The 25,898-nt window shown below is 49.0% G+C and overlaps 1 protein-coding gene across 6 annotated transcripts in view; it reads right to left on the bottom strand.

Annotated features, from left to right (window-relative positions):
- Nucleotides 1–25,898, bottom strand: part of FGF12 (fibroblast growth factor 12) — a 228,028-nt gene that overhangs the window by 93,700 nt on the left and 108,430 nt on the right. Inside the window, exon 1 of one of the 6 annotated variants that reach the window (XM_080410565.1) lies at nt 7,899–8,368. The exons of the other annotated variants lie outside the window; for them this stretch is intronic. Coding sequence (XP_080266691.1) covers nt 7,899–8,097 — 199 coding nt within the window. The 5' untranslated portion in view covers nt 8,098–8,368. Of the gene's footprint in view, nt 1–7,898; nt 8,369–25,898 lie in introns of those variants that run through there. 6 annotated transcript variants of the gene reach the window in all.

Below are 25,898 nucleotides of genomic sequence, written 5' to 3' on the forward strand. Positions count from 1 at the left end.
TGTGTCAAGAACCATCCAAAACAGAATTAGTTCACTCTTGTACTTGGTAAGGCTGAAGAAGGGGGCACTGAAGGAGGTGTCCCTTGGACAGAATCCCCCCTTCCTCCCACACACAACTTCAGGCACAACAGATGCACATGATACCGAGAAGAGAGAGGAGCCACTACTGCTGCCTCCCTCCTTGCCCTGACCGGAGCCAGGGTCTGCACAAGAGCTCAATACTCCTCCAAACTTAAAGCTCTGTCAAGAGCAGCACAACCACACACAGCACCTCCTTAGCAGGACCCCAGGCACAGCAGCGCAGTCATCTCCCCATGACACTGTGGGAAAGGGACAACCCAAAAGCCACAGAGCAGATGCAGAAGCAGAGCTGTGAAACCCCATTCAGTGCTGCTGCTGTTTCGAGCATTAACCCTCACCTCACAGCCCAGCCCACTCCATGGGGAAAGGGCAGAGAGCATTAATGCCTGGACCTGCTGCATGGAACCAGTCTTCCCCATCATGCCAGCAACCAGCCATCAGCACATCCCTCAAGTCAGGAAGGGCTCAGGGCTCAAGCCACCACCTTGCCTCCAAGCCTGTGGCTATGTCCCTCTGTCACCTTTAGCCAGGACATTCTGAAATGAGCATAGGACAGCAGAGGTGTCTGACAGGTGTCAGGGCACATCCAGCTGAATTTTCCCAGCACCCATGTAAGCTCCAGCAGGGTTTCAGAGTGCCCCAATTCAGTGCTTGGTACAAGCACGCAGTTATTTGTCTATGCTGCAGCGTGGGGGCTGGAAAAGCCAGAGTGGTCTGCCTGAACAGTCGTGTTCCACAGCTCTCTAGAAAGCTGCCTTCTGGTTTACCATTTTAAAAATGTGTCGTAGCTGCTATTTTCAGAGACAGTGCTGTCAGGAAGCTGTATCCCTACCACCCTGATACCACACTGCACAAATTCAGTGTCCACATTGTCTCTTCTCAAAGCACAGATCCCCCTTGAAAAATTATTACAGGAGCCCCTGGTAGTGGTGTTTGCTGGGTGAGGGGCGTGAAGTGTGTCCATGGCCCTACTGCAGCTTGTAATAGAGATGCAAAGTAAAATCAGCTCCTGGAAACACCGAGTTATTTCAGGATTCTGCTATATGTCAGAACAGGGCAAAGGTAAAACAATAGATATGGAAGGTTGCTTTATGATTAAAAAGGATAATCTATTAATATGAAGAATATTGTGTTAGCTAGGGAATAAAGATGAACCATGCATGAAGCAGGAGAAAGAGTATAAAGGGGCCATTCCCTGATAAGACTGCAGTATGTGCAGCCCAGGTACAGAGTAGAAAATTTTGGTACAGGTCACTTCACAAGAGACTTCCAAGATTAAGGCACAACAATAATGCAGCCACAGCAAAGATGCTACAACAGCACACAGAGCATATGGAAATTTATGTGTATTTAAAGGTTCGTTCTTTGGAGCTGCATTCCTGACCTGCTGTCTTCTGTACTCTCGGTCACCTTCTGCCAAGCCGTAGAGCTTGCAAATATGAAAGGGATGCGAATCTCTTACACGTTTTGCTTGTTAAAATTCTTTCTTTAATTTTAATAATAATAAATCACAGCTTGGCTTCAGCTGTGCGGGAGTAGGAAACTCCTAGAAATAACGTGCACATGACTGTTCAGAGGGATGGATCAAACAGAACGAATGCCAGAGGTATGGAACAAACGCCTACCTGGCCACCATGCTGTTTGGCAGTTCATGGTGTGCTCATTTGGGGAGGAGAAAGAAGGAAAGACAAGCCCAAGCCAGTCTGCACAACATAGTGAGACTCACAATCACGTCTTCTCTCACAGGAGTGAGATTCTTACAGTCTCTTCAGCTCCTGTGGCAGCCCTGCTCTCCGCACTGACCGAGTCAAGCTGTTGATTTTTTTTGTAATAGGTATCTGTTAAAATATGCGGTATCTGGTCTACTGAAATTATTCTAAATTCATGCTGAATTCAGAAATGCAAGGAAGAAAGGAAGGAAGAAAGAAAAGCTTGTCTTCATTTTGGTATTTTTGGAACTCAAATTTTTCATTTTTTATTTCAAAGCAACATTTCATTTAGAAGTATACCTGAAAGTTAAGGAAAAATACACATATAAAAATCCTCCAAATGAAATTGCACCTTTTCTTCCCCCCCCAAAAAAAAGTTATATCAGTCAATGATAAACTGATTTATATGGATCTTTTATTTTGTGGGGAGGGAAAATAATCACTTATGAACCTCTTTTTGCCCTGACTTTTTTATTTGGCTGGTGAAGAAGGAATCAATCATTTGTACTGCTCTAATGGTGAACCTCCTCTGCTGGCTAACAAGTTTCACTGCTCCCACAAGCACAGCTACCCCTGAGGCCATGGGGAGAGAAGATATCCATCGCTCTAGGAGCTTGGATGACTTCCACGGATTTTCTTGGCAACAACCATATCCAGTCCAGAACTAGTCCAAAGTGGCTTACTGACTGACATGCTCACCCACAAGCTGTGTTGCAAAGCGGGCTGGCAGCTGAGTTTTCCATGCTCAGGAGTGAGCTGGGACTCTGCAGTTCTTCCCCAGATTTTACAGCCAGAGAGCTCAGGGTTGCTACCCGACCACCTCCCAGTAACTGAGCACAGGCACACACCGTGACAGTCAACACATCTGCAAGTCACGAACGTGTGTGATACCACCCCCGGGGATCAATTTGATAAAATGAACCCCCTCTGCTGAGCTGTCATGAGCAGGAGGGAGCATTTTCCCTGCTCCTGGTTGTTCTGGCATTCACTAGCACCGGCGGGCGCAGAAGGACCTTACAGACCTATGGCAGACCTCACCGATGACAGACTGCCCCAGACAAGGAGGATGCACACCCTCAGGGCTGTGCCCCTTCCCCTTGACATGAGGCTCATGTTTGGCTGCCCACTTGGCATGCACACCCTCATCTCAGCTAACACTTTTAAGAGCTCTTGCTGGCCAGACAATGCCAAGATTTCCAGCCATTTCCATTTCCTCCAGCCACTCCTTAGAGGTGGGGCACAGCACCAAATCCTGCAGAGAAGCAGGCAGAAGAATGGGATGGACCCCCCCTTGGCTGGGCACACATCCAGATACTCATACAAACATTATGGAGAAGTGCTGGGAACCTGCTTGAATCCTACTGCAGACATGCAGCTATGTGCTTGCTGAGATAATGCAGCCGGCATTAGGACACTAGCAACAGAGGGGCCAAATTCCACAGGTTAGGCAGATATTACAGCTGTTCTGAGATGAACTAATCCATACAAACAGGCAAGGACTCAGACAAATTTAACAGGGAGCTAAAAAGGTGGTTTTTACCCTGAGCTTCAAATATCATTTTCACCCTGCATGAAATCAGAAAGGACTTCAGGATTTAACTCGGGGAATTTAACAGCTTGCAGAGATGACAGACTTCTCAAATATTTTAAATGAATTTCCAAATGAACAAAGACCTTCTGTGTCCTTCAACTAAACTTGCTCTTGTATTTTACTTATACTGCTGCATAAATATCTACATACGTACATTTTAAATTCCAAATCTCCATTTATTATTCAAAATGAGAAACACCACAAAGGGAAAACATGTTTTAATTTACTGCGGTTTTTCTGTGTGTGAGCCGTTTTCTTCACTTGGGAAGAAACCGTTAGATCTCTTTAAGGAAAAGCATCCTTTCCCTGGAGGAGCACAAAATATATATCAGATGGGGTGGGGCGGATGAAAAAGACAACATAGGATTTTTTTTCTTTTTCCTGGGGTAAAAAAACCCTGTTTGAGACTGAGCTTTGCATTCTGAGCTGGAAACTCATCTACAGAAGCAATGCCTGAAGGGACGGAGGCGATGCTACCGAGTGCCTGGCACTGCCTGACCCAAAGCTTCTTGAATTCAAACATGGTTTCCCCAAGTAACACCACCCTGTCAGTGAGCTTCACTCAGATAAAATCTCCACCAACCCCCACAGATACTGTGCCTGATGCTCCAGCCTGTTTCCCTTCACGCAAAGCCCCCAAACACCATAGCTTCAGGGGCTATGGCACGATGGAAGGCCACCTGCACCCCAGCTCTCCAGAGTGAGCTCTGCCTGAGAAGATGGTTGATGAAGCAACGGCCACAGCTTTCACTGACAAGCTGGACCCACCAGCCTAGGGTTGCCAGCCGGTCACAGAACAGCTGAAGAAGGGACATGCCTGGATGCTTTAATTCAGTCACAGAGGGGATGAAACTACTTGGTTCAACCATTTGTTGGCAGAGAAGTCATGTAGAGAGAGCTGCTTTGTCTAGTCTTCTGCATTCAACTCCTGGATCTATCGAAGGATCCATCTCTTGAAACTGCACCAAAAAGCCATACCATACAGCAATTTCTTTTGAATCCTCTATCAAGTTACTCTGGTCAGACCAAAATACATAATTTAATCTTTTCTAGCTGTACCTTATACTTACAACCATACAGGTACTGTTCAACATACACATATTCTGCTTGGTATCTGCACAATTGCAGTCAACGACCTGTATTGATTCACAATAATGGGATTAAGCCCATGTGTCCAAATTTTCAGCTTAGTCCACAGCACTCAGCATCCTTATTTGGCCTGTCTTAAACTGATACGTCATCTTAGAGCCAAACACATGCAAGAGATATAAAAGAACATAGACCGTGCATGAGAGTGCACTGCCTTTGTCCATTGGAAAGGCAGATGAAACAACTGCTCATTTTACAACATGGTGCTTATTGCAACCACAAATGAGATGTTTCTGCAGTCTGTTTTCCCTAGGAGCTGACAGCTTTGATTACACAAGATGTCCCTGCAGGGACCTGGTTCCCCATAGCCTGCCACAACCTGCGACTACTCATGCCCACCGCCGAGTGAGCCTGAACTGCTACCGGGTGCGAATTCTCCCTTCCCATAGGAAAGCAGGAGTATTTCACTCTCCCTTCACAGGCTGCGGAGCGGAGCACAAGGTGCCAACCAGTGCAAAGCAACTCCACTCACGCACATCTTGATGAATATTTTAGTTACAGCACTAAGTCACATATTAAAAACACTTAATTGACGTAAGTTCACGCAGTTACTTTTACTAAAGCAAAGAGTGAAGGGAACATGAACCACCACCAGAGTTACAGTTCTGTAATGGTGCGAGTTGCTACAGCTCCACCGTTGCCGCATCGTAAGCTCACTGGCAGCGGGGGACCCAAAGCGCAGCGTGCTGGAATGAGCATCAGGAATTACGTCTGTGTGTCACGTAACTGCTCCATGCCTTGGTCTCGCCTTCTGTAAAATGGGAAGAATCCTCTCCATTTGGTAGAGCTTGTTGAGTACTACAGATGAAAATCGCTCTGTAAATGTGAAGTATTTTGACAGTTACTCCCCATAGCCATAAAACAAGGTCATGTTTAAAAAGGTAAAGATAGTTCTCCTAGCACTGTACCATTTCCAAATGGGATTGTATCCCTTTTGAACATGGATGTTTCTCATGTTCCTTTCACTGACTCGCAAACTACTGAGCCAGCATATCATTAAGTACACATAATCACTGGTGGTGTGGGTCACTGCACAATGTATGCATGTTTCTTTAAACCAGTTTCAATTCATTTGCCTGTCATTCCCTATGCAGAAGAGTGACTGCCATGAGTAAGTTATCTGGGCACAATACACTCCCTGAATAAACAATCTCAGCAGCAGCAAACCCAGTGGCATGCTGCCTTCTGAGCAGCATACCTGAGCCCAGGAAGATGTACCACTGAAAGAAATCTCTGTTTAAAAGATGGATTTAGGGCACTGAAGCAGACACAGTCCATACTCTGGGAAGTCACTTGATTTTTTTCTCAAAGCAACTTAATTCCTCTACTTCTGTCATTTTATAAAATGAATACAGTACTAGTTACAAGTGATTGACTGACAGCTCTAAAGACTGAACAGCTCTATTTTTACAGCACTGAGTAGCATTGATCCTTCTTCTAAGTCAATAAAAAGCCTTCCTTGAATCACTCTGGTGATTCTGGTAAGTCATCGAACACGTTCCTCAGCATGGAAAGTCCATGCAAGTTGAGGGAATTCTTAGCATTCATCAATTCTTCACAGGTATTCAGTGAGACCAAAGGAAGCAGAATTGGACCTGTGCAGCTGGGAGCACTGTGGCAGGACCAACAAAAAGCCTCACCAACCCCACCCTGCTGTAAAAGTCACTCAAACTTTAATGAGACAAAACATCTTGAAATCTAGGTAACAGGTCTAGACTCTCCAGCCCTTTTAGTCCTTGAGGGATGTCATTCAATAGCAGATGGAGATGAGAAAAAGAGGAATGGGAAAAGATTTCATCAGTGAGACTCCCAGGTCCCACTCGTGATACTGCAAAGAGTGTTTCCTGAGACAAAGTGACCACACTTCTGGGGCAAGAGCCATCTTTTCATCTGGGCTCACAGGTTAACTTATGGGATGGTCCAGCAAGCTACCACTCATCATGCCTTGAGAATAAAAAAAGGAAAAAAAAGGCAACTTTTCCCTTTGAATATTTCAAGCCATGCTATAATTTCAGATATGTTGCATCCTCTTTTGGTTACTGCTTTAAAACAGACCGTTAAGGAGTCTAGTTTTCACAGCCTAAGCTACGCATTGCAAGTCTTGAAGCATTTTGCTATCTAAATGTAGCCCCTGCCCCACAGCCTGTGGATCAGGGGTGCTAACAGCAATCCAGAGAAATTATTCTTTCCGTTTTGTTGACAACAGTAAGTGGCCCTCTATAGCATGAGGCTTTCCCCCCTGTTTCTTTGTGTTCCTCGCTTAAATACAGGTCACGGACCTCAATCTACAGACCAAAAGAGAAGCCCTCAGCTAGCTCTGACACCTTGCTGGAAGAGTCATGACTAACAGAATTTAGATGTGCAGAAGGAGCTTCATGAAGAGGCTAATCAACAAAAAAAAATACTAAGGTATATGGAAAACATGAGAGGATTACACAGGTTGATGGCACATCCCAAGGAGCTGAGTAAACAAGTATCGCTGTTTTTTAACCATGATACTTTAAGGGACATCTGAGAAAAGTACACGTTTACAGCATCTTCTCAAACCAATCTGTTTTCCTACCTTAGTAGTGATTTATAGCAAGGAAAAAAATAAAGGAAGAAGTAAAGAACATTTCAACTGAGAAGTCACTGAGGGCCTACTCTTGCCATGTACCAAGTTCTCACACCTACCAAGGATGGCTGAGAGCACAAAGCACAGCTCAGAACTGAAACCGTGGGTGGTGGGACTTCATCATGGAAATGTGAGCAACACGTACACGAAGGCTGAAGTTTTCCACAATGAACCAAGACTGAGCACACACACACACAAAAAGATAAAGAAAGGGGAAAGAAAAGACTACCCTAAAAACCATTTCTAGGTCCTTGCAAGCTCAACATCAGGTGTAACAGTCGTGCAGCTGTCATCTAGAAAGCTTTCCCAGCTAATGAAATGCCCAGTACAACTCTGCTCGTGAAGTAGCAAGCACTTGATGGATCTAGTTATCATATGGCCACAATTCTGATTGATCCTCACTTTATCGATTTCCTTGTCACTATGCAGAAAATAAGAGACTGCTTAAAAAGCGTATCTATAGGGAGGTGGAAAAGTACAATTCTGGGTTAAGCTAGCACTGATGAAGCGGGTGGGTCTCTCCTCCCGGAGGACCCGCTTTGCTCACGCCTCGGACAGCTGTGGAGGGATGCCGGTGGCAGCTCGGTGCCCACCCAGCCCACCAGCCCGAGATGGAGACCCGCCAGGACCCAGCAGAAAGTTGATCACGGCGCAAGCCTGTCCCCGTCGGTACCCCCCGGGCAGCCCGCCGGCGGGTGCGGGGCTGCCCCACGGCGCCCAGCGGGTCCCCACGGCCCCGGCCCGCCGTACTCACCCGGTCTCCTCCTCACCGGCCTTTTCCTGCCGCTGCAGAAACGCACTTTGCTGAAGACCCCCAGGACGTGCCTCTCGCAGAGGGAGCGCCCGTCCTTGCTGGGGCTGGAGCGGCGCTTGGAGGCGGACACCCGGTCGCTGTTGGACTCCCTCGCCTGCCGCTTCTGCCGGATCAACGAGCTGGCGATAGCCGCTGCCATCGCCGCTCATGGGCCCCCCCGCGCCGCTCCGCTCCGAGGGGCGCCGCCCGGGCGCGCTGGGGCCGAGCCGCCGCCGCGCCCCGCGGGGACGGGGGACGGGGACGCCCCGCTGAACGCGCTGCAGCCCCGAGTCCTGGCGCCGGGGAGGGCTCAGCCGGCCAGGCGGAGCAGGGCGCCCGGGCTAACAACCATGGCTGGCCGCCGGACCCCGCCGCCCATGGGTCTGTCCCCGGGGAGCGCAAATCCCGGCGCGGGCGGCCGTCGGCGAGACCCCCCGGCCGGGCTGGCGGTGCCCCCGCGCCTTGTAAATCCGGGAGGCGGCTGCCCCGCTCGCAAAGGTCCGCTGGCAGCAGCTGTGTCCGGGGGGGGGGGGTGGGGGGGAGCGCGGAGGATCCGCGAGTCCCTGCGGCGCGGTGCCGCTCCGCTCGGGCGCAGGCGGCGGCGCTTCCTCCCGCCGGCCGCCCTCCGGTGAGGGGCCGTGGGATGAGTCAGAGCCCCCCCGGCCCGCGGCCGGCCCCGGCCCCAGCGCGGTGGCTCCGAGGCGCGGCGCGGCAGTGCGCGCACATGGACGCGGCTCCTCTCCGCTCCCGCGGCCGGGCTCAGGGCGAGCCGCGCTGCATTTCTGTTTGCACTCCTCCTCTTCCTCTTCCCCCCCCCTCCCCACTCCGCTCTCAGAGAGGGCGGGAGGGGAAGGAAAAAGCAGCCACGGGAAAAAGCAGCAGGCCAGCAAACGAACAAAAAAGAGGCGATACAATAAAATTAAATTTAAAAAAAAAAAAAAAAGAGGCGCCTCGGCCGCGGGTGCGGGCTCACATCGCCGCAGCTCGGCGCCCCGGGCTCACAGCGCCATGGCTGGCGCAGCTCCCCCAGCCCTGCTCGCCGCCTCTGCCCCGGCAGCGGCTCTCCCCGACGGCAGCAACCCACATCGTCCGGCCCGGCGGGAGGCCGCGGAGCGCTCGGCACCGGGGCAGCCCCGGGCCCGGCTGCCGCGGCGGGAACGGCGGCGGGAGGAGCGATGCGAGGTGGGGAGGAGGTGGTGGAGGAGGAGGAAGAGGGCGGGGGGGTGCGGCGGCGGCTGCTGCTGCTGCTCCGTGCGGAGCTCAGGATGCTCCGCGGTGCCGCCCGACGGCGGCGGGGCGAGGAGGAGCCGAGCCGCGCCCGCTGCCCGCCCGCATCCTCCGGCCCGGCCCGGCAGCCGGCGGGGGGGCGAGGCGAGGCGGGGGGAAGGCGAGGGGAGGAGGGGCCGGGGAAGCCCCCCCCGGACGCCCACGCCGCGCGGGGCTGCTGCCAGGGCGACGGGGAGCCCCGCAGCGGCCGGGCGGGTCGGGTCGGTACCGGCCGGGAGCCGGGCTCCGGGCGAATTGCAGCTGCTCCCGCTCGCCCTCCTCTACGCAATCCTACGTGATCGAGGTTTGGATGAGAAAAACCGCCCAGGCACAGCGAGGCAACTGCAGCTCCGCGGCGGCTCTGCCCCTCCGCCCGGGCAGCCCCCGGGCCGCCCGCCGCCCCCGCGGGGAACCGGGCTTCCCCGGAGCCGCAGCCCCGCCCGCCCCCGCCGCAGCCACCCCGGCCACCTCCTCGGGCATCGCGCCGGGTGCCCGAGCACCCAGCCTCAGCCTCCATGGCTTGCCCGGCTCCTCCGTGCAAGCAGAGGCAGGGCGGCAGCCCCCGCGCCCCCGGGGCTGCGCTGGGGGGGGGGTCGGTGCCCCGTCTGGGCAGCGTGCCAGCCGCCTGCAGCCCACCGGGCTGGTAGCGCGGCCCCGAGGCAGCCCCCCGGTTTATCAGCGGGTGCTGTGCTCGGGGCAGCCCGCAGGAGCCGGGCGGGCTCCCTTGTACCCCCAGCCACAGAACTGCAGCGAGCAACGTTTCAGGTGCAGACGTACAGCTCTAGTTATCCGGATCTGTAGCTGGTGTTGCTGCCCTAAGCATGGGGCTCACCGGATTTCAGGTTCAAGCAACAGCTAACGAGTGTGTGAGCAAGAGGTGATGAGCAAGATATCCCAGGGAGCGTAAAGTGGCCAGAGTTGGGGGAGAGGGGATCTCTGCTGGGAAGGGGACACCTGCCCTAGCATAGCTGGGTATAGGTGGATACCAGTGGCAGGATGAGACTAATCCAGTCCTGGAGGTGTAGGGGTGAAGCATGTACCTAGCTGAAGAGGACACTTCAAACCAGTTGGTGAGACCCCCTGGGAATTATCAACTTCAGCAAAATCATCTTTGTAACTACTTCATTGCAAGAACTTCAGTGCTGAACTATTTTGATGTATTGGGGGGGGGGGGGGGGGGGAGGTAAATGCAACTGAAACAACCACCCACCATGTCCATAAAGATTAACTAAGTTCACTCTTAATCCCTATGCATGCCAAAATGAGGTGGAATCAGGTTCTCCAGGAGAGAACAGAGGAGGAAGATACTCAAAACCATTTGGGAGATATAAACATTTGGCTGTTGATCTCTTTTTAACTGCTGCCAACCTTTCTGAGCAGATTTCACTGTCCCAATCAATAAAGATTTTTCTTCCCTTTCCTGTAGCTAAAATGCTTCATATTTTAATTTTTTCTGCCGGATTATTTCACTTGACATCAAAGAATGTTGCAGTACAAGGTACAGGCATGGCCTAAAGAAAGCTGTTTGCAATCAGAGAATCACTGTCTAAACTGCCAGTGAATTATCCAAAGCTTCATCTTCAAAGGATGTGAGCAAATCTGATATCTTCACAAGAAAGAGGTTTGCCATTGATACATACTTTTTTGCCTGTAGTCTTCAAATCTCTGGTGGAAGAATGCTGTTTTATCCCCACCACCACCCATTAGATAAGTTTCAGTTATTTCGACATGCGACTAATTTGTTTTCTTGTACAGCTGTAAACTAGGAGCAGCAGCTCTGCACTTAAAAATGATCCTCATCAGTGATAAAGTTGGTTACAGTATTATTTTTTTCTGGTGATTTGTGGATCTGAAAAGACAGTGCTGTGACTCTAAGAAGAAATGCTTCTCCCAGGTCTCTCTGCTTCTGCAGTGATGGAATTAAATTAAAGCAGAGGTTGTGAAACTGAATATAATGTTGCATTTGCTAGCACATAGGTCTGTATTTATACAGGCTGTACAATTATATATTTATATTTATACAGGCCATATATTATATGTCCAAGGAGTACACAGGATTTGGTTCTGGCACCGGGCACGGTGCCACGAACTCCTGGTGACATTACTGGCATGCTCATCTGCTCTGCACCACTCTGGATCATGCCCCAGCTTCACAAAAATTTCTGAAGAGCCCATGCTTTTATAAATGCCAAGCAAGCCCAGAGTGGTCTTGAGCTGGAAAATTAAAGGCCAACCTCATCGTGTTGCTTCACTGTCATTCTTGCAGGTGAAACGTTACCTTTGGTGGTCTGCCAGGTGAAATGGAAAAGCCTCCACATACTTTGGTCTTTACCAGTGGAAGTTCTCTCCTTCAACTTCCATTTGGGTAAACAGAGCTCAAAACATCTCCCATTTTCAGCTGTTATAGCTGCTCCTCAGAGTGTAGTGCCACTTATACTGCTCCATACGAGCTAGCCCCTGCTCAATCCAGGGGTTGCATTCCTCATTGCCACCAGCAGAAGCTGAATTGTTTTACCAAACTGGGTCAGTATAGCATTTTTCCTTAAGGTGCATAATTCTTGTAAACATATTTATTTATATTTAATATATCATTATTATATCTGTAATATAGAATTATTAAGGTGATTGTTCTCCCCTGGGCTCCCCCCCTCCCCTCCTGACCTGCTCTGGAAAGCTGTACAATGCACATGGTGAAGAAGGAAAGAGAATAGTACTGATTTATAAAATGAACAAGCAAGATGATGTTTTGATCATGTTGGAGAAATATGCCAATGCTCCTCCTGCAGTTCATGGAGAAAGGCCCCATCCCGCACACAGGAGCAGACAGAAGGTCAGACTCCCCATGGCTGCTGGAGAATCCGACTCAAAACACATTTTAAACATCCCCAGCCTAAGCTACAGGAGCCTATGCATTAGGCACTCTCTATGGAAGGAGGCCAATATAAACATTTCAAAACACCCTCATTTCCGAGGTTTTGCTCCCTTGATAAACCCACTCTTCTGTCCTCAGTGCTGAGGTTTAAAATGAAGGCCTGGCTGAATTTCAGGGCTTTGGTGGCTTGAACAGAGAAGAGATCTAGAATTGCATTCCCTTACCTTCCTAAACAGAACAATCTATCTAGGTCAAAACGGAGGTTATTGGCATCTTTCCTTAGTGAAGTGCAATAATTCCCGCAGGGTTGCTAACAGAATATCCTGTTTATTTTTCATAGTGCCTTCAAAAGCCATGGGCTATGTTCTGTAGATTCAGTCATTAGGCATGTCTCTGCTTTACTAATTCTGTACACACAGAGCTAACTACAAATGACAGAAGTGTTATGCAGGTTTTTTTTTGCTGTTTTATCTGCATAGCTACCGACAGTGCATGCATGAAAGTTAAGGAAGAGATTTAAAATTAATACCCCTTTAAAACATATATACATATTGCTGTAGTTGAATGGGAAAAAGAAAGACACCTATCTTTGTCCAATAATTGTGAATGGCCTAATTCACCATTTTCCAGCAGCATAGCAACAAATCTCTTCCAATAGGAAGACACTGTTGAGTTTGAAAGTCTGCATGCAGACACCTCTTAAGAATTGTACCCAATTTTCATGCTGTGTAAATTACATCTAAAATGTGCATTGCCAGGGCTGCTTATTAAGCAGAATTAAGCCCATATCCATGTTTTATTAACTTTATTCTTTACAAGGTAGCCCCTTATTGCATGTCTAGCATAATTAAAAATCACGCAGCCTAGGCATTCCCCATTTCTCTGCGTGGGTGGACTTAAAAAAAACCACCATGCCTGGGTAACCTGATAAAGAAATGACAAGACCTTACAGTGTTTTGCTTATTTTATGTGCAGGGTAATTCTGTTTACAATGCATAGGTTTATATCTATATAAGAATTCCCATGGCCACTTAAAAATATGCTGTTTGGGAAGAGAGATCTGGCCCTAAACAGCAGTGGAGTACAAAAACTAGCTGGCTTTCTGGGCTTTTCTCGCACAGCCGAGCTCTGAGCTGACTAGGCCTTTTAATAAACACAGAAGAGACTGCATCATCTGATTGCTATATTAAAATAATTTCTTTAATGGGCCCCTCACCCCCTTTCTTGGCTTCAAATATTCAATTAAAACAAAATTTGCAACTCGTCATGAGGAGTATTCATTAGCCTACCTGGTGTCTTTAAAAACAGCTCCAGCCTGGGGAGAAGCTGGGCTTATCTGTGCCTTAAAGCAAGTGGCAGGTAAGCAGTTACGCAGATTGCAGAATGAAACCATTGCTGAAAAAAACGGGCCACACAAGCAGCACCAACACAATACAACCAGCTGGAGCCCAGAAGAAGAAAGACAGGTCAGTGCCTGACCTGCATGCAAGACCTGGGGCTTGTTCGAGACGAGCTAGTCTCAAAGCTGCTGTTACCCCAATGGTGCTGTTCATCAGCCGTTCTGCCATTGCCTCCTCCAGTGGGACTGGGGCATGAAAACCTGCTGTCCTTGCAGGACATGCTTCAGCTGCGGCTTCACTGGTGGCAAGAGTCCAAGAGAAAGGGCCTGCAAACACCTGCCCAGCAACCGCTCCCACACAGCACTTCAGTCATTCAGGTGATGCAGGGAGGAAGCCTCACGGAAGGGTCTCCAGTGGAGGAGCAATGAAAGGATGGGTGCTCTACTTGCAGATAACTGCATGCAAGGCAACGCTGAGAGCCCTCTCTTCCTGAGCAAGGGATGCACAGCCAACCAGCTGCTCCAGGCTTAGAAGCACCCACCTAAGCATATGGAAAGAAAACTCAAGTATCTTCTTGCCTGTACTATAGCTACTGAATTTAAGAGATGGGACAGAGAGCTGCCCCCCTTCCTTCTCCTCCTGTCCCTCACTGGGCTTCTCCTGACATCTAGCAACTCCCTCCACCTGCCCCCTTAGGGACTTTTTCACCCGTGGTCACCCCTCTAATAGCCCTAAGCCACAGGAACTGGATGGGGAGGGAGGTCATGGGCTTGAGATTTCATCTCAGTTCTTATGCCTGCATACAAGACAGGAAAAGAGCACGTGCCTTGTGCTTTTAATGCAGAGCAGGAGCTGGAGGCTGAACTAGGTGAAATAGCCAACACAGAGCAACCCCAGTTGTGAGCCTGAAAACACATACAGCATGCCCTTCCCTGTCTGAAGCAGAGACCCAGTCCTCAGACTTCAGGGTAGCAGCACTTCCATGAACAAGACAACTCCTACAGCCTTCCACTCTCTAGGAAGAGGTCAGCTATTCCCATCGTTTCCTTTGAATGCTGTTTGATGACAGCCTGTAGCCCGTTCTGGCCTACGGTTTCAAAAACGCAAGATGTGTCCGGTTCCACAGACATGGAACCTGGTTGTGTCTGGCTTTACATCTCACCTGCTTGCAGGTGATGTGTTCTGGGTGGAGAGGGAAGTGTGACCCTATAGTGCAGTTCCAGGTCCAGGGCTTCCACACGCCTGGGCTTCGGAGGTCTAAAGGGGTGCCCGTGCTTTTCCCCCCTCCCTGGGAGGAAGGAAAGCTGCTCAAGCTGTGAAACCTCTACATGTTGTAACCATGCAGCCAGACATTGATTCCAACCAAAACCATTTTCAAGAGTGTCAGGAAAAACCTTTCAATTTAAAGTTTCCATCAAGCTGACTTTGCTCAAAGTCAAACAGATCCTTCCTGATTAGATCTTGTCTGAGGCAAACCAGCCCGATTAGGTGATTGAGAACGATAAAAAGCAGGGACAGAGAATGAAACCCCTACCATGTTCCTTCAGCAGCACTGTGGGATCCTCTGCTCCCCAGCAAGTCAGGGTTTGGAGACTGGAGATGTCAGCCTCCTTCATGCATGTGTGTTGCACTGGCGTAGACCAGGAGGGGAGGAAGGGAGAGATGCTGTCAAGGAGAAACAACAAACTCTCTCCAGACCCATAAATGTCTCTAGCTGCACATGATGGATTCTGCCAGACCTAAGGAGGCCTTGGAAATTTCCCAGACCCCAAATTCTCTTGTCCCTTCATCCAGCTTCCAAATCCATAAGAAGCCCAGCATTCACAGCCCGAGCCAGGTCGAATCTCAAATCCTGCTGGGTCAGAAAAGCAGTGCTTCAGAGGGGCAGCCCGGTGCAGTTCAGAGAGCTTGCAGGAAATGCAGTGACCCTGACAAAAACTGGTACTCCCACTGCCATCCAGCTCTGCAAAACAGGAGTGCCGGGACATTAATCCTGCCCTCAGGATGCCTCTGAAGTTACATGCATCCAGACTACATCTTATTTAACCAAACCTGCTTATTTCTCCTGCATACTGCAAGGGCATGCTGAACACTAAATGTAAATAGGAGATTACAGCTGTCATACAGCTAGGACAAGGTTTGAGGACTCCTTCATCCCCCGCTGACCTAAAGTGCTGGGTAAAAAGGATCTGGGTGAATACATCGCTTCCCCCACATACCCTTGGACTCCAAACACACCTCTTGCTATTTGCATTGTAATTTATTTCCCTCCCCAGCCATAAATCAACTTTTTTATCTCCCCAGTAAAATGAAATCCCATGTCCTCTCTCCCCAGACTTTCACAGCTACTGCAATCCAGGCACTGATAAAGATACCAGTGGCTGGGAAGCAAATCCAAGTTTGCCAAGGATATCGAGACTAATGCACTAGTAATTAGTGATTGCAGCAGGTCTGGTGAAGAGACTAAACTGAACTGATGTGGAAACCAAGTTCATAGAAACAAGGTTCATTTTAATGCAGCCAGATCAAACCTCTGGGGATAAATGATGCAGTCTGCATTTCTTCAAGACTGGGCACTTTTTTTTCCACCAGAAAGTAATGACTCTGAGAATTGGGAACCATGAGAGAGATACAGCTGAACAGAAGCTTTCTCCACAGAACTGCAGCTGGGAGAGCCCAAGCCCAAGGGTGCATGCGTGGAGCAATGGGGAGCAGAAGCATTTCACTCTGTCACATTTGTACGCAGTGCAGCAAACACCGGTATCACAAAAGTCACAAAGTCTGGTTGCCACACTTCAGGTGGCAGGGATCAGGATATAGCTCCAAGAGGGTCTGAGGCCTACAAAGATTTGGGTTTAGTGAGAGACTTGAGCAGTTCAGTCTCTTTGTTGCAGTAATAAGGACATCTACAGGGGATTCACATGGGGCCACCCTGTAGAAATGCTCTTGGTACTCGGCTGCATTTATCCTGTTAATACTGTGGCCACTGATAGTTTGCTGTTGCTGAAAATCTGGCCACAGAAGAAAAATGGTTGAAATCCTCTGTATCCAAGAGAATGACAGGGAAGACTTGGCCTGACTGATAAATCTCTCACCTCTCAGTAAGAACATTTTTGAAAGGATGGACTCTTTCAATCCAGCAAAGTCAGAAAGAGATCTGGAGGCTATGAGTCAAGGCAAGGCTCATGTTTGTTGTTAATAGCAAAGGTAATTTATCAAGAGAACGACATGGCAAAAGTTGTGATGGATTCTCTATCATTTCACTCTAGGAGCCAACCTCTTTCGAAAACAGATGAGTTGATATCATAGCGCACAGGGTACAAAGGACCCTGGAGAGGTCACCCCTGTACTGTGCCAGCAGTACCTTCATCATCGCTGACAAGGTTGCTCCAGTCCCTGCTTAGGGACCTGCAGCAGTGGAAATCCCACAGCTCCCTTGGGAATGTGGCTCTGCACCACCCTCAGCTGAGAAAGGCTCCTCCTAACATCTAGTCCAAATCTCACTTATCTAAAAATTTCTTGCTCTACTGATACACCTGCCACAGAGGACTTACTGGGCTTACTCTGTGCAGTCCTGACTCGAGTGAAGCAGATCAGACCGCGCAATCATAATAGCCCCTTCTGCTTGACTTCTGCGACTCACCCAGCATCAGTCAGTATTAGAGCAAATATAAGCAGAAATCCACTTTGCAGAAAATCTTGCGTTCAAAGTTATGTTTCTTCCCCACGAGGAATGAAAATGAGACCTTTTGGAGCTCACGATGAAATGCCAGAGGAGCAAGAAAGCATACTACTATGGCAGAACTGGTGGTCTCACTGCTTTAAAGACCAAGACTTCAAGGGTCTGCTTTTGCACCAGGTGGAGTAGTGGCATGAAAATGGATCTTTAAATCCATGGGCAGCAGGCTTTTCTGTGATGACTATTTCCTTTCTCCCTTCCACAGTTTTGATAAAGTGGCATTTTTAAAGGGAAAAAAGCTCCACTACCAATTGTTTAGCTGCTCCTTCTGTAGGCATCCATCACAGCCTCCCAAACTGTATCGCTCACATGTGTCTCTGACACAAATTACAGTTTTGGCCTTTTCTGCCCTCAGACCGCTGAACTCCAGAGGTGGTTAAAGCAGAAGCTGCAACAGTGCTCTAGCCACTTTGTAGGGCTCTTCTGGGGCTTTCCAAGAATAACTTTTGGACACAGCCGTGTTTCCTTGCATCCTTTATTCATGACCTCTCTACAGCTCCTGTCTTGGACAAGGAACTCCTGTACAGTGTGATTTCTTTCCTCCTCTCTGGCCATGCCTGCCTGTTCTCCCCCTTCACGTACATGTTTCTCTTCCCGCTCCAGGGAAAGAGTTAGTGTCTCTTTGGTCTATTCTACCACGTAACACAAAAAACATGATTCAGTTAAAGGGCTGTTGGAGCCTCCTACAAACAAGTCATTGATTGACCAGAGTAGATGACCAGAGACTACTCCAGTAAAATAGCAAAAATAATCAGAGAGTTATGCCTTCTTTCAGGTGTGGGTGAACAGGCAACAGGCCCTGCTTACCCATCAAAGTCATGTCCTAAAGCCTTCCCTTTTGAATGCAGCTGGGTCCTTCAGGATGAGAGGACAGGATCCCCTGGGTTTCCCTTTCTACCCCCACAAAGGCAGCTACAAAGCTGGGAATGCTGTCCCCCAGCCCAGGGACAGTGTCAGCTACCCCTCCTGTGGCACCCAGCACGATGGCCATGGCTTGTCCTTGCCACCTGCTCCACAGCATTTACAGGAGCCCATGGGCGCTCCTGGGGCATCTGTCTGCTGTGTGACACTCCTGTCCCAGTGCAGGGGCAAGGGACGGCCTGCGGTAACAAAGACGAGCTGACAAAGCAGCCAGCGGCACTCCAGCAAAAGGTGCTGTACCTTTGCCAAGTGTTGTCGGATGTAGGGGAAACTCACAATAAGAGCTTTCATCTTTCATTATGATTGAAGGGTCTTGCTCTAGCCTGTTGGAAATACCATCTTCTGAGATGCGATGGGCTTGCTGAAGTTCATGCAAGGTAGTATAATCCAGGGGGCAAGTTATTTGCATTTTCTTTTGCAGAACCTCTATACATAAGAGTAGCTGTACTTACCAATTAGAAAATGTACGAGTGTGGGGGTGGGGAGCCTGAATTAAAAGCCACTTAAGTGGGTACTTGAACAATTATTGGGAGGCTTCTGAAGAGACATTTTTGTCAGTAATTAAGGAGAACATAGCTTTGTGCTGGTTACAGGTGGCAATATGGCAGCAGAGATCATCAGTGCTCCACAAAGAGATGACCCACTATCCATTAGCTGCAGAGGGATGTTGGGATTTTCTGCCCAAAGAGCATCCTTCAGAGCTGAAAGAGGGCCAGGGCAACAGGGAGGGCTGAAATCCTTATATTCGCACAGTCTCAGATCCTCTGCATCAGAGAAAAGGATGCACGAAATTGTTTTTATGAAGCCACCTAGCTCTCTAGGTCCCTGTTCCTCAGCAGAAGTGGGTCGTGCTGGTACCTCTGTCTTCAGCAGTCCCAAAATCCCTGAATTCCTGGAAAACCTTCCCACCCAAAAGAAGCAAAGCATAATGTGCCAGACAGTTCCAGCCTAGTGGAGGGTTGGCTTATGCGTCTTGTGAGCAGCATGGGCAGATTCATTGTGACCTGGCTACAAGGATGCTCTGTCTCTCTTCCCTGACTCGTTTCCATAAGCTCTGTCTCCCTTGTCATGCAAACTTTGTCTCCCATGTAATTGGCTTTGGGGATCTTTCTGTTTCTTAAAGAATGCCACTAATACATGCTCCTTTCTCAGCATTTAGAGGCAAATACATTATTTGTTCAGTCCATTATAGCAGATACTTCCAGAAACCCGTGCCTCTAATAGACACTACAGCCCACCTCAAATGCTGTAAAACGTGGGGTGCAAAGAAGGTACCCTCACATGAAAAGCTTGATTTGACAATGAAGTGGCTGAGAAATAGAACTACCCAGGCACTTAGGAAATTGTGAAAACATATAGCTACCAGGGCAGTGTCTGCTTCCTCATTAAAGATGCAGGTAAAGAAGTTTGAAGACAGTAGCAGTAAGAGGAGTGTACGCAACACAAACATGTCCTTGTGAAGAAGCATATTTCATAGGCACTTCATTACCTTCAACAACTTGCAGGTCCTTGCTTATTCATCAGTAAGTCTTAACTGTCATGAGCCAAAAAACGTGGGCTGGGATCATCAAAATGAACATAAATGAACCAGACTTCCAGATCTCATTGATGCTCCAGGGATCCCCCCTGCAAGCTCCAGCCTCATCCCCTTGCACTACCAATGCTCTGTGCTGAACACTGGGTGTGCAAGAGATCCCTGTGCAGCACACACCAGCTCTCACCCCAATTAAACATGCCAGACTGACTCCTGCAAAGTTTCCCTTCCAAAAAAAATAGTTGACGTAAGGAGGCAGACACCAGGCATTTGTTCTAGAAAAGGCTACATGTTACTCCCAGCCTTATTATCTGCACTTGGATGGCTCCAGCAATTAATGCAATCCCCTTACTTTTCTTTCTTGACCTCTGGCACAATGTGGGGTCTCAAAAGTATTCTTTCTGTTGTTATTTATTTAACCATTTCAATTGGACTCTGTCAGCTTTAATTTGGCCTGGCTTCTCAATTTTGTAGGAAAAAAAAAGTAACTGGAGCATTCATAAACCTTCAATCAAACAGAAAATACACCCACAATATTGTGCAGCTTGAATGAAAGCTTTTCTTTTTAAAACAAAGGATGCTCCCTTGTGTTGCTTGAAACCTTGGCACTAAAGCAATTAAGAAAGTGAAACTGGCTACAAACTAAAGCAGAATGGACATGTTTCATAGATCTTCATTGCCCAGGCAGGAAGAAATGTAAACAGGGCATAAATTACAGCAGCCAGAGGACAGATAAGCTGAAGGACAATGCTGGCACAAGAGCAAACGGGTAGACACTGGCCAAGAATAAATTTAGACTAGAAATTAGACATGGTTTCTAGCGATCAGAGGAGTAAGACACTTCCAAAAGGACCAGTGGGCACACCTCTGCTCTCATCCTGCTCCCTCCTTTCCAAGGAGGATTTTTGCACGCATTTATGAAAAGGTGGTGTGACACAGCCTGCAATAACGTGAGCCAAGGGACCCTTTCTCTCATCTATAGCACCAATACTTCTGGTCTTCAAAAAAATCCCTTTTAATGTACTAAGAATGGGGAGACATTTGATGGGCACTCAGTAGGGTTTTTTAATGTCCCTTTAACCTTTGCTAATTGTTCCGTCTTAAAATATATCTATCCTAAGTCTTACTCACTTAAATTGATGAAGTTAGCAATAGCAATTGTTGAAGGTTTTTATTTAGTAGTGTTATTAAATAAAGTGAAACAAAATAAGATCCCATAAAATACAAATGGTTTTACGTAAGCGTTGTTAGGGATGCAATGACAGGAGGGCATTCAGTCAAGTGTTTATATTGTTACTATCATTCAGACATCAGCTCCAAAGTTTATCTAATTTGAAAGCCACTCCTGCAGATCCTTGCTACCGATCAGTGCAGTCTGCAGAGACACTTTTCACAAAATCATTCCAGAATAGGAAAGCTGGCTGTCAGCTCCCACATGTGGGGTCCCTGGCCAGTTGGTACCCACATCTGTCTGCACGTGCCTTTTCTGCTTGCTGGATGCTTTGGGGGTACCCAGTATCATCAGCAGCAGGTATTTCTGTCGGCAGGGTGAGGAGTTAAGGAGGGACATACCCTCAGCTCTTCACTCCAGAAGATCTCCCCTGACCAGGATTGCTGGTCTCTCAACTTAGCTACTATTCAGCCTGAGTAAAACTTACGTTTATGCCTGTAATTTCTGCACTGAACTGCTATATTGCCAGTTAATGTTGTTTAGAAATGAATTGCTGCTGCATAATGTATGGCAGAACAACAAATACACATTAGCTACATATCACAAATCAGATAATTACCAACCAAGATATTCTTATGCGTGTTCAACCTCTTATACGATGTAATAGGACACTATCAAAATAGACCTCACATTACAATGACAGTTTTGGCTTCTAGCACTTTGGCTTTTATCGTAATAAATTCTAATTTTCTGATTTTTATCTGCTCCTCCCCTCTTGCTCCTAGTGGTGTAGGAATTATGATTATGCCAGCTTTAAAACTAAACTGCCTGTTTTTAAAGCAGTCTTTCTGCCTGATTCACAAGCACAGCACTTAAGCATTTGAGACGCAAACATTGCGGATCACCCTTAATGCCAGGAGCAGGGCATGGAGTTGACAGGCATCACTTCAACTCCCACGGCCCCCACCTACCCACAGAGTGACCACAGGTGGGCACCCACCTCCCCACACTTCTAGTTCCTCCCATCCGTAAAATGAGGGTGATGATACTGCTTTCGTGAGCCTTCACCATCGGAAAGCTTGCAAAGATACTTTCCTGGAGGATTTCAGGGTGAGATTTTTCAAGCAATGGAGACAAAGGGTGCCAATAGAAGAGCTCCCACTTTCTCCATGCTCACACAGATGGAGCTGTCAGGAAGGGCCCCCCCTCTCTGAAAGGACTGACACACTCTTCAGCCAACACCTTTCATAGTGTCCCCCTTGGCATCCAGCTCAGCTCCCCTCCACCACGAGCTGACACCCTGTCATGCCTTACCTCCCATGAGGCCGTAAGGAGAGAGCTGGGTACCACTGCTGCAGAGGAGCCTTGGCCCCACCGGGCATGCTCTCTGCCCTTGCCAGCTCCTTCAACATATTTACAGCTCACAGGACTTCTGTGGCACTGCTCTAAATGACAAGGTTACCACCTTGTTTCACCAGGACTTCATTTTTTAGCCCTGCAGTCCCTCTACACCCAGTACCATCATACATGAGCTCAACAGCCGAGAAGCAGGGAAGAAGGTCAAGGTGCCAAGCTAACCTGGGGCACACTGTGTCCCAACGGCCACCAGGCAAGCAGCAGGGACCTGCTAATCCCACCCAAACCCCTGCAGGCCTCGGGGGTTGCACCAACAAAGTCGTTTTGACTAGTAAGAGACACTGCTCTTGGGTGTTGGGGAAGCCCTGTCCTTCCAGCATGCTGAACAGGAACCGGTCCTGCAGCCTCCATCCAGCCCCAGGGAAGCACCGGGGCTTCACAGAGATCTTTCCCACTCAGAAAGATCCTTTTCCATCCTGCATCAACAACTGGAGAATCCAGTGTGAGAGTAATGGTGCCCCACAGGGCTAGGAACACAGCTCTCAGCATATGCAATTTCAGAATTTTTTCAGAGATTTTTCTGTGCATGCAAGGAGAGTGAAAAGAAAAATACACAGTGTTGTACTGAGTTGTGTTCTTATCCTACAATGAATTAAAAAAACTGGAAAACAATGTTGGGCTCACAGAACAATTTTATTCTGCTTGAAATTATTCTTGTTTCTTTTCCACATTATTTAACTATTAAAAAGTTAATTTTGAGGAAAATACAAACCCTTTTAAACTTTCCAATGTCTTTTTTTTCTCTTTTTTTGGGGTGGGGGTGAGGGGTGGGAGGTGTGGAGTATTACAAGATATCTTGGACTTTGTCTCTCATTGAAAAAGTAAAGCCCCCCCCCCTCCCAGTTATGATTTTTTGTATTGGGAAAAGCTCTTATTTTGCCTCTAAATCCAACCTCAGATTTTGTTTGGGGGCATCCTGGTCACCACTGCATCTAACCCAAAGCTTTCCCAGTTTTGTTTCCAATGGTCAGTGGTTTAGAACAAACCTGTACCTTTTCCTTTCTCCATATGGAATAGTTCAGATCAAATATTTATAATGGAGATTGGAAGAGGCTCAGTTAATCCCTTTTATCATGAAGGTGGACAATCCCAGGACATGCAGATCCACAGACTGACATGCAACAGAGGGGGACAGCAGCCAGTTACGGGAGCTGGGAGGGGAGAGAGCCTTCCCTACAAGGCGAGCCGACCACAACAGCACTGCTGCTGAAACTGTGCAAAACCAGAAGAATCACCAACGAAATGGTGAAAAAACAAGTTTGAGTTCCTTTTCACCAAGCTACAAGGCTGTCCCCCCAGGGCTGACCGTGTACCACGTACCTCCGCTGCACCAAGAGACACGAAAAGCCTGCCTCTGGCAGCAGCCCGGTCCCCTGCCCTGTGCAGTGTGCACTCCTTGTGCTGCAAGAGATATTGAGGGTCCACAATCAAGCCCACGTGGATTTAACTAAATTGGGATAAAACCCACTAGCTATTTACATCAGCCAAGATACGTGTGTGCACTCCGGAATTTACATGGGAAGGACACCACTAATCATTTTGATCTTAAACTGCGCCCCTTCCGAAGCATCCCTCTCCCATCCTTTCTTTAGTTCCATCATTTTAAACACCTGCCAGTGCTTGCAAAAGCTTCGCCGGTTATCAAACAGCATACAGGAACAGGACCGGAAAGCTGCCCAGGCCCGGGCCGGGGCGCGGGCGGCTGCGGAGCGGCACTGCCGCCCAGTGGCAGATCAGCCGCAGCCGCTCCGCAGCCGCGCACGCACCGCGGGCCCCAGAGGAGCATCCCGGCTCAAGGGGAAAGGGAGAGGGAAAGAGTAAAAAGAAGAGAAAGAGAGAAAAGATGGGGAAACGTAAAGAAGGAAGGAAAAGAGGGAGGAAAGAGGAAAAAGGAAACAGAAAGGGGGAGGTTCGGAGGGAGGAAAAACCCTATAGTATAAATGCAGAGGAAGGTTTTTTACAATCTGAAAGACCTTCTATTAGTTTAAACAGGGACTTCTGCACACCAGCACCCCTACAAGCCACACTGGGGGCGTGCTGGCGTTCACCTTTTGAGCAACGTCCCCGCGCAGCCGCCGGGCCCGGCACCCCGCTCCGCAGCACCCAGCGGGGCGCACGCAGGCGGCAGGGCTGCCAGCGCGTTTCCCCAGGCGCCCGGACTTGCTGGAGGGGAATGGGGCTGCTGACAGCTCGGAAACGCTCCCCTGAACACCCGCATTCAAGAGGAAGGAGGGCAACGGGGGATCCGCGGCAGCCCCCCAGGGCTGGCCAGGGCAGAGCGGGGCCAGCCCGCACCCCGCTCCGCTGCGTGCGGCACAGCAGCGCCTCCGCCGCATCCCAGACGGACCCGCCGCAGCAAACCCCGCAAGCGGGGGGGCTCCCCGCTGAACGGAAACTTCAGATAAAGCCTTTCGGCTCAGCCTTGGAAAAAAACACGCGTGCCTCGGAAATGAGCGATGGGGGAGAGGGATGCCGGGCACCTCCGAGGGGGGCCGGGCGCTCCCCGCGCCCCAGCGTGCAGGCACCGGGCACCGCTGCGCGCCCTGCGGCAGCACTGCCACCTGGTGCCCGCGGGGACACGCACCCGCGGCGCCGCTCGGCCCAGCCGGGCCCCAGGCCGTTTGCGGAGGCGAGAGCTGCTCCCGCAGCACCGCGGCTCTTCCCCGTCCGGGGCCACCGCTCGCTCCTGCTCAAGCGTCGGAGCTTTGCGGGGCTCTGCCGTTCATGTGCCGGGCGGCTCTGCAGCCTTGGTGCTCTTGGCAGCTTTGTGACAGAGGAGCAGGTGCCCCGTGCTGCAGGTGACAGGGCAATGAAATGACATGTCTCATCATCTCCACGTTGTTTTTGTTGGGGTTTTTTTGTTTGTTTTGGTTTTGGATTTTTTTTTTATAAAAAGAGTATTTAGTGAATTTGCATCATTTTACAGTGCTAGTTTTTAAAAAACGTTTTTACGTTTAAAAACGTGACGTTTTTAAAAAAAACGCCGAAGAACTGAAAGGAGGGAAAACGTTTTTCTCTGCAAGTCAAACGCTTCCCTATTCTTTTATTCAGGGTGCTTTATTCCATGTGTTTTTAACAAGTTAGAAACACAGTGTGTTTCTTCCTGTTGGGAGTTTTAGACCAAGTGTTTCAAATCTCATTCTTTCCCTCTAAACTTTTTGGCAGTGCACAACCCCCCTGATCCGTTGTTCTCCCAGCAATAAGTTAAACTGCCTCTCCCCCTTGCAGCCCACAGCCCTCGTGCTCCGTACCTAGCAAATCTGAGTGCAAATTCTGAGCTAGAATTACTTGCTGCTAAATGCAAACGTCTATAACTGACAGTGGAAATGCCTACTCGCCTCCGCAGATCTTGCTCTGCTTTACAGATTCCAAAAAACTGAGTACGCACCAAAGTCACCTTCAATCCCAGCTGAAAATGCAACCAGCAAGAGGGTGGAACAAATCACCCTTTGACAGCGCAGAGCAACACCCTGCAACAGCCCTGCTAGACCGGCCGGGGATGGCACAGTGAAGGAAATGGGGGTATATTCAAGCAAGACATAGGCAGCCAAGTCAGAAGCTGACCAAAGCCTTGGAGCAGGCATCATTAAACACCCTGGCCTTGTTTTACAATTAATCAGAGAGACCATATGGATTTCAGTGCTTTTTTTCTACCCCATAAGGAGAACGCAACAGTTTTGTACATACTCCATCCCTCCTGCC

The sequence above is a fragment of the Falco punctatus genome, assembly GCF_963210335.1.
Source record: "Falco punctatus genome assembly, chromosome: 13".
Classification (NCBI taxonomy): Eukaryota; Metazoa; Chordata; class Aves; order Falconiformes; family Falconidae; genus Falco; species Falco punctatus.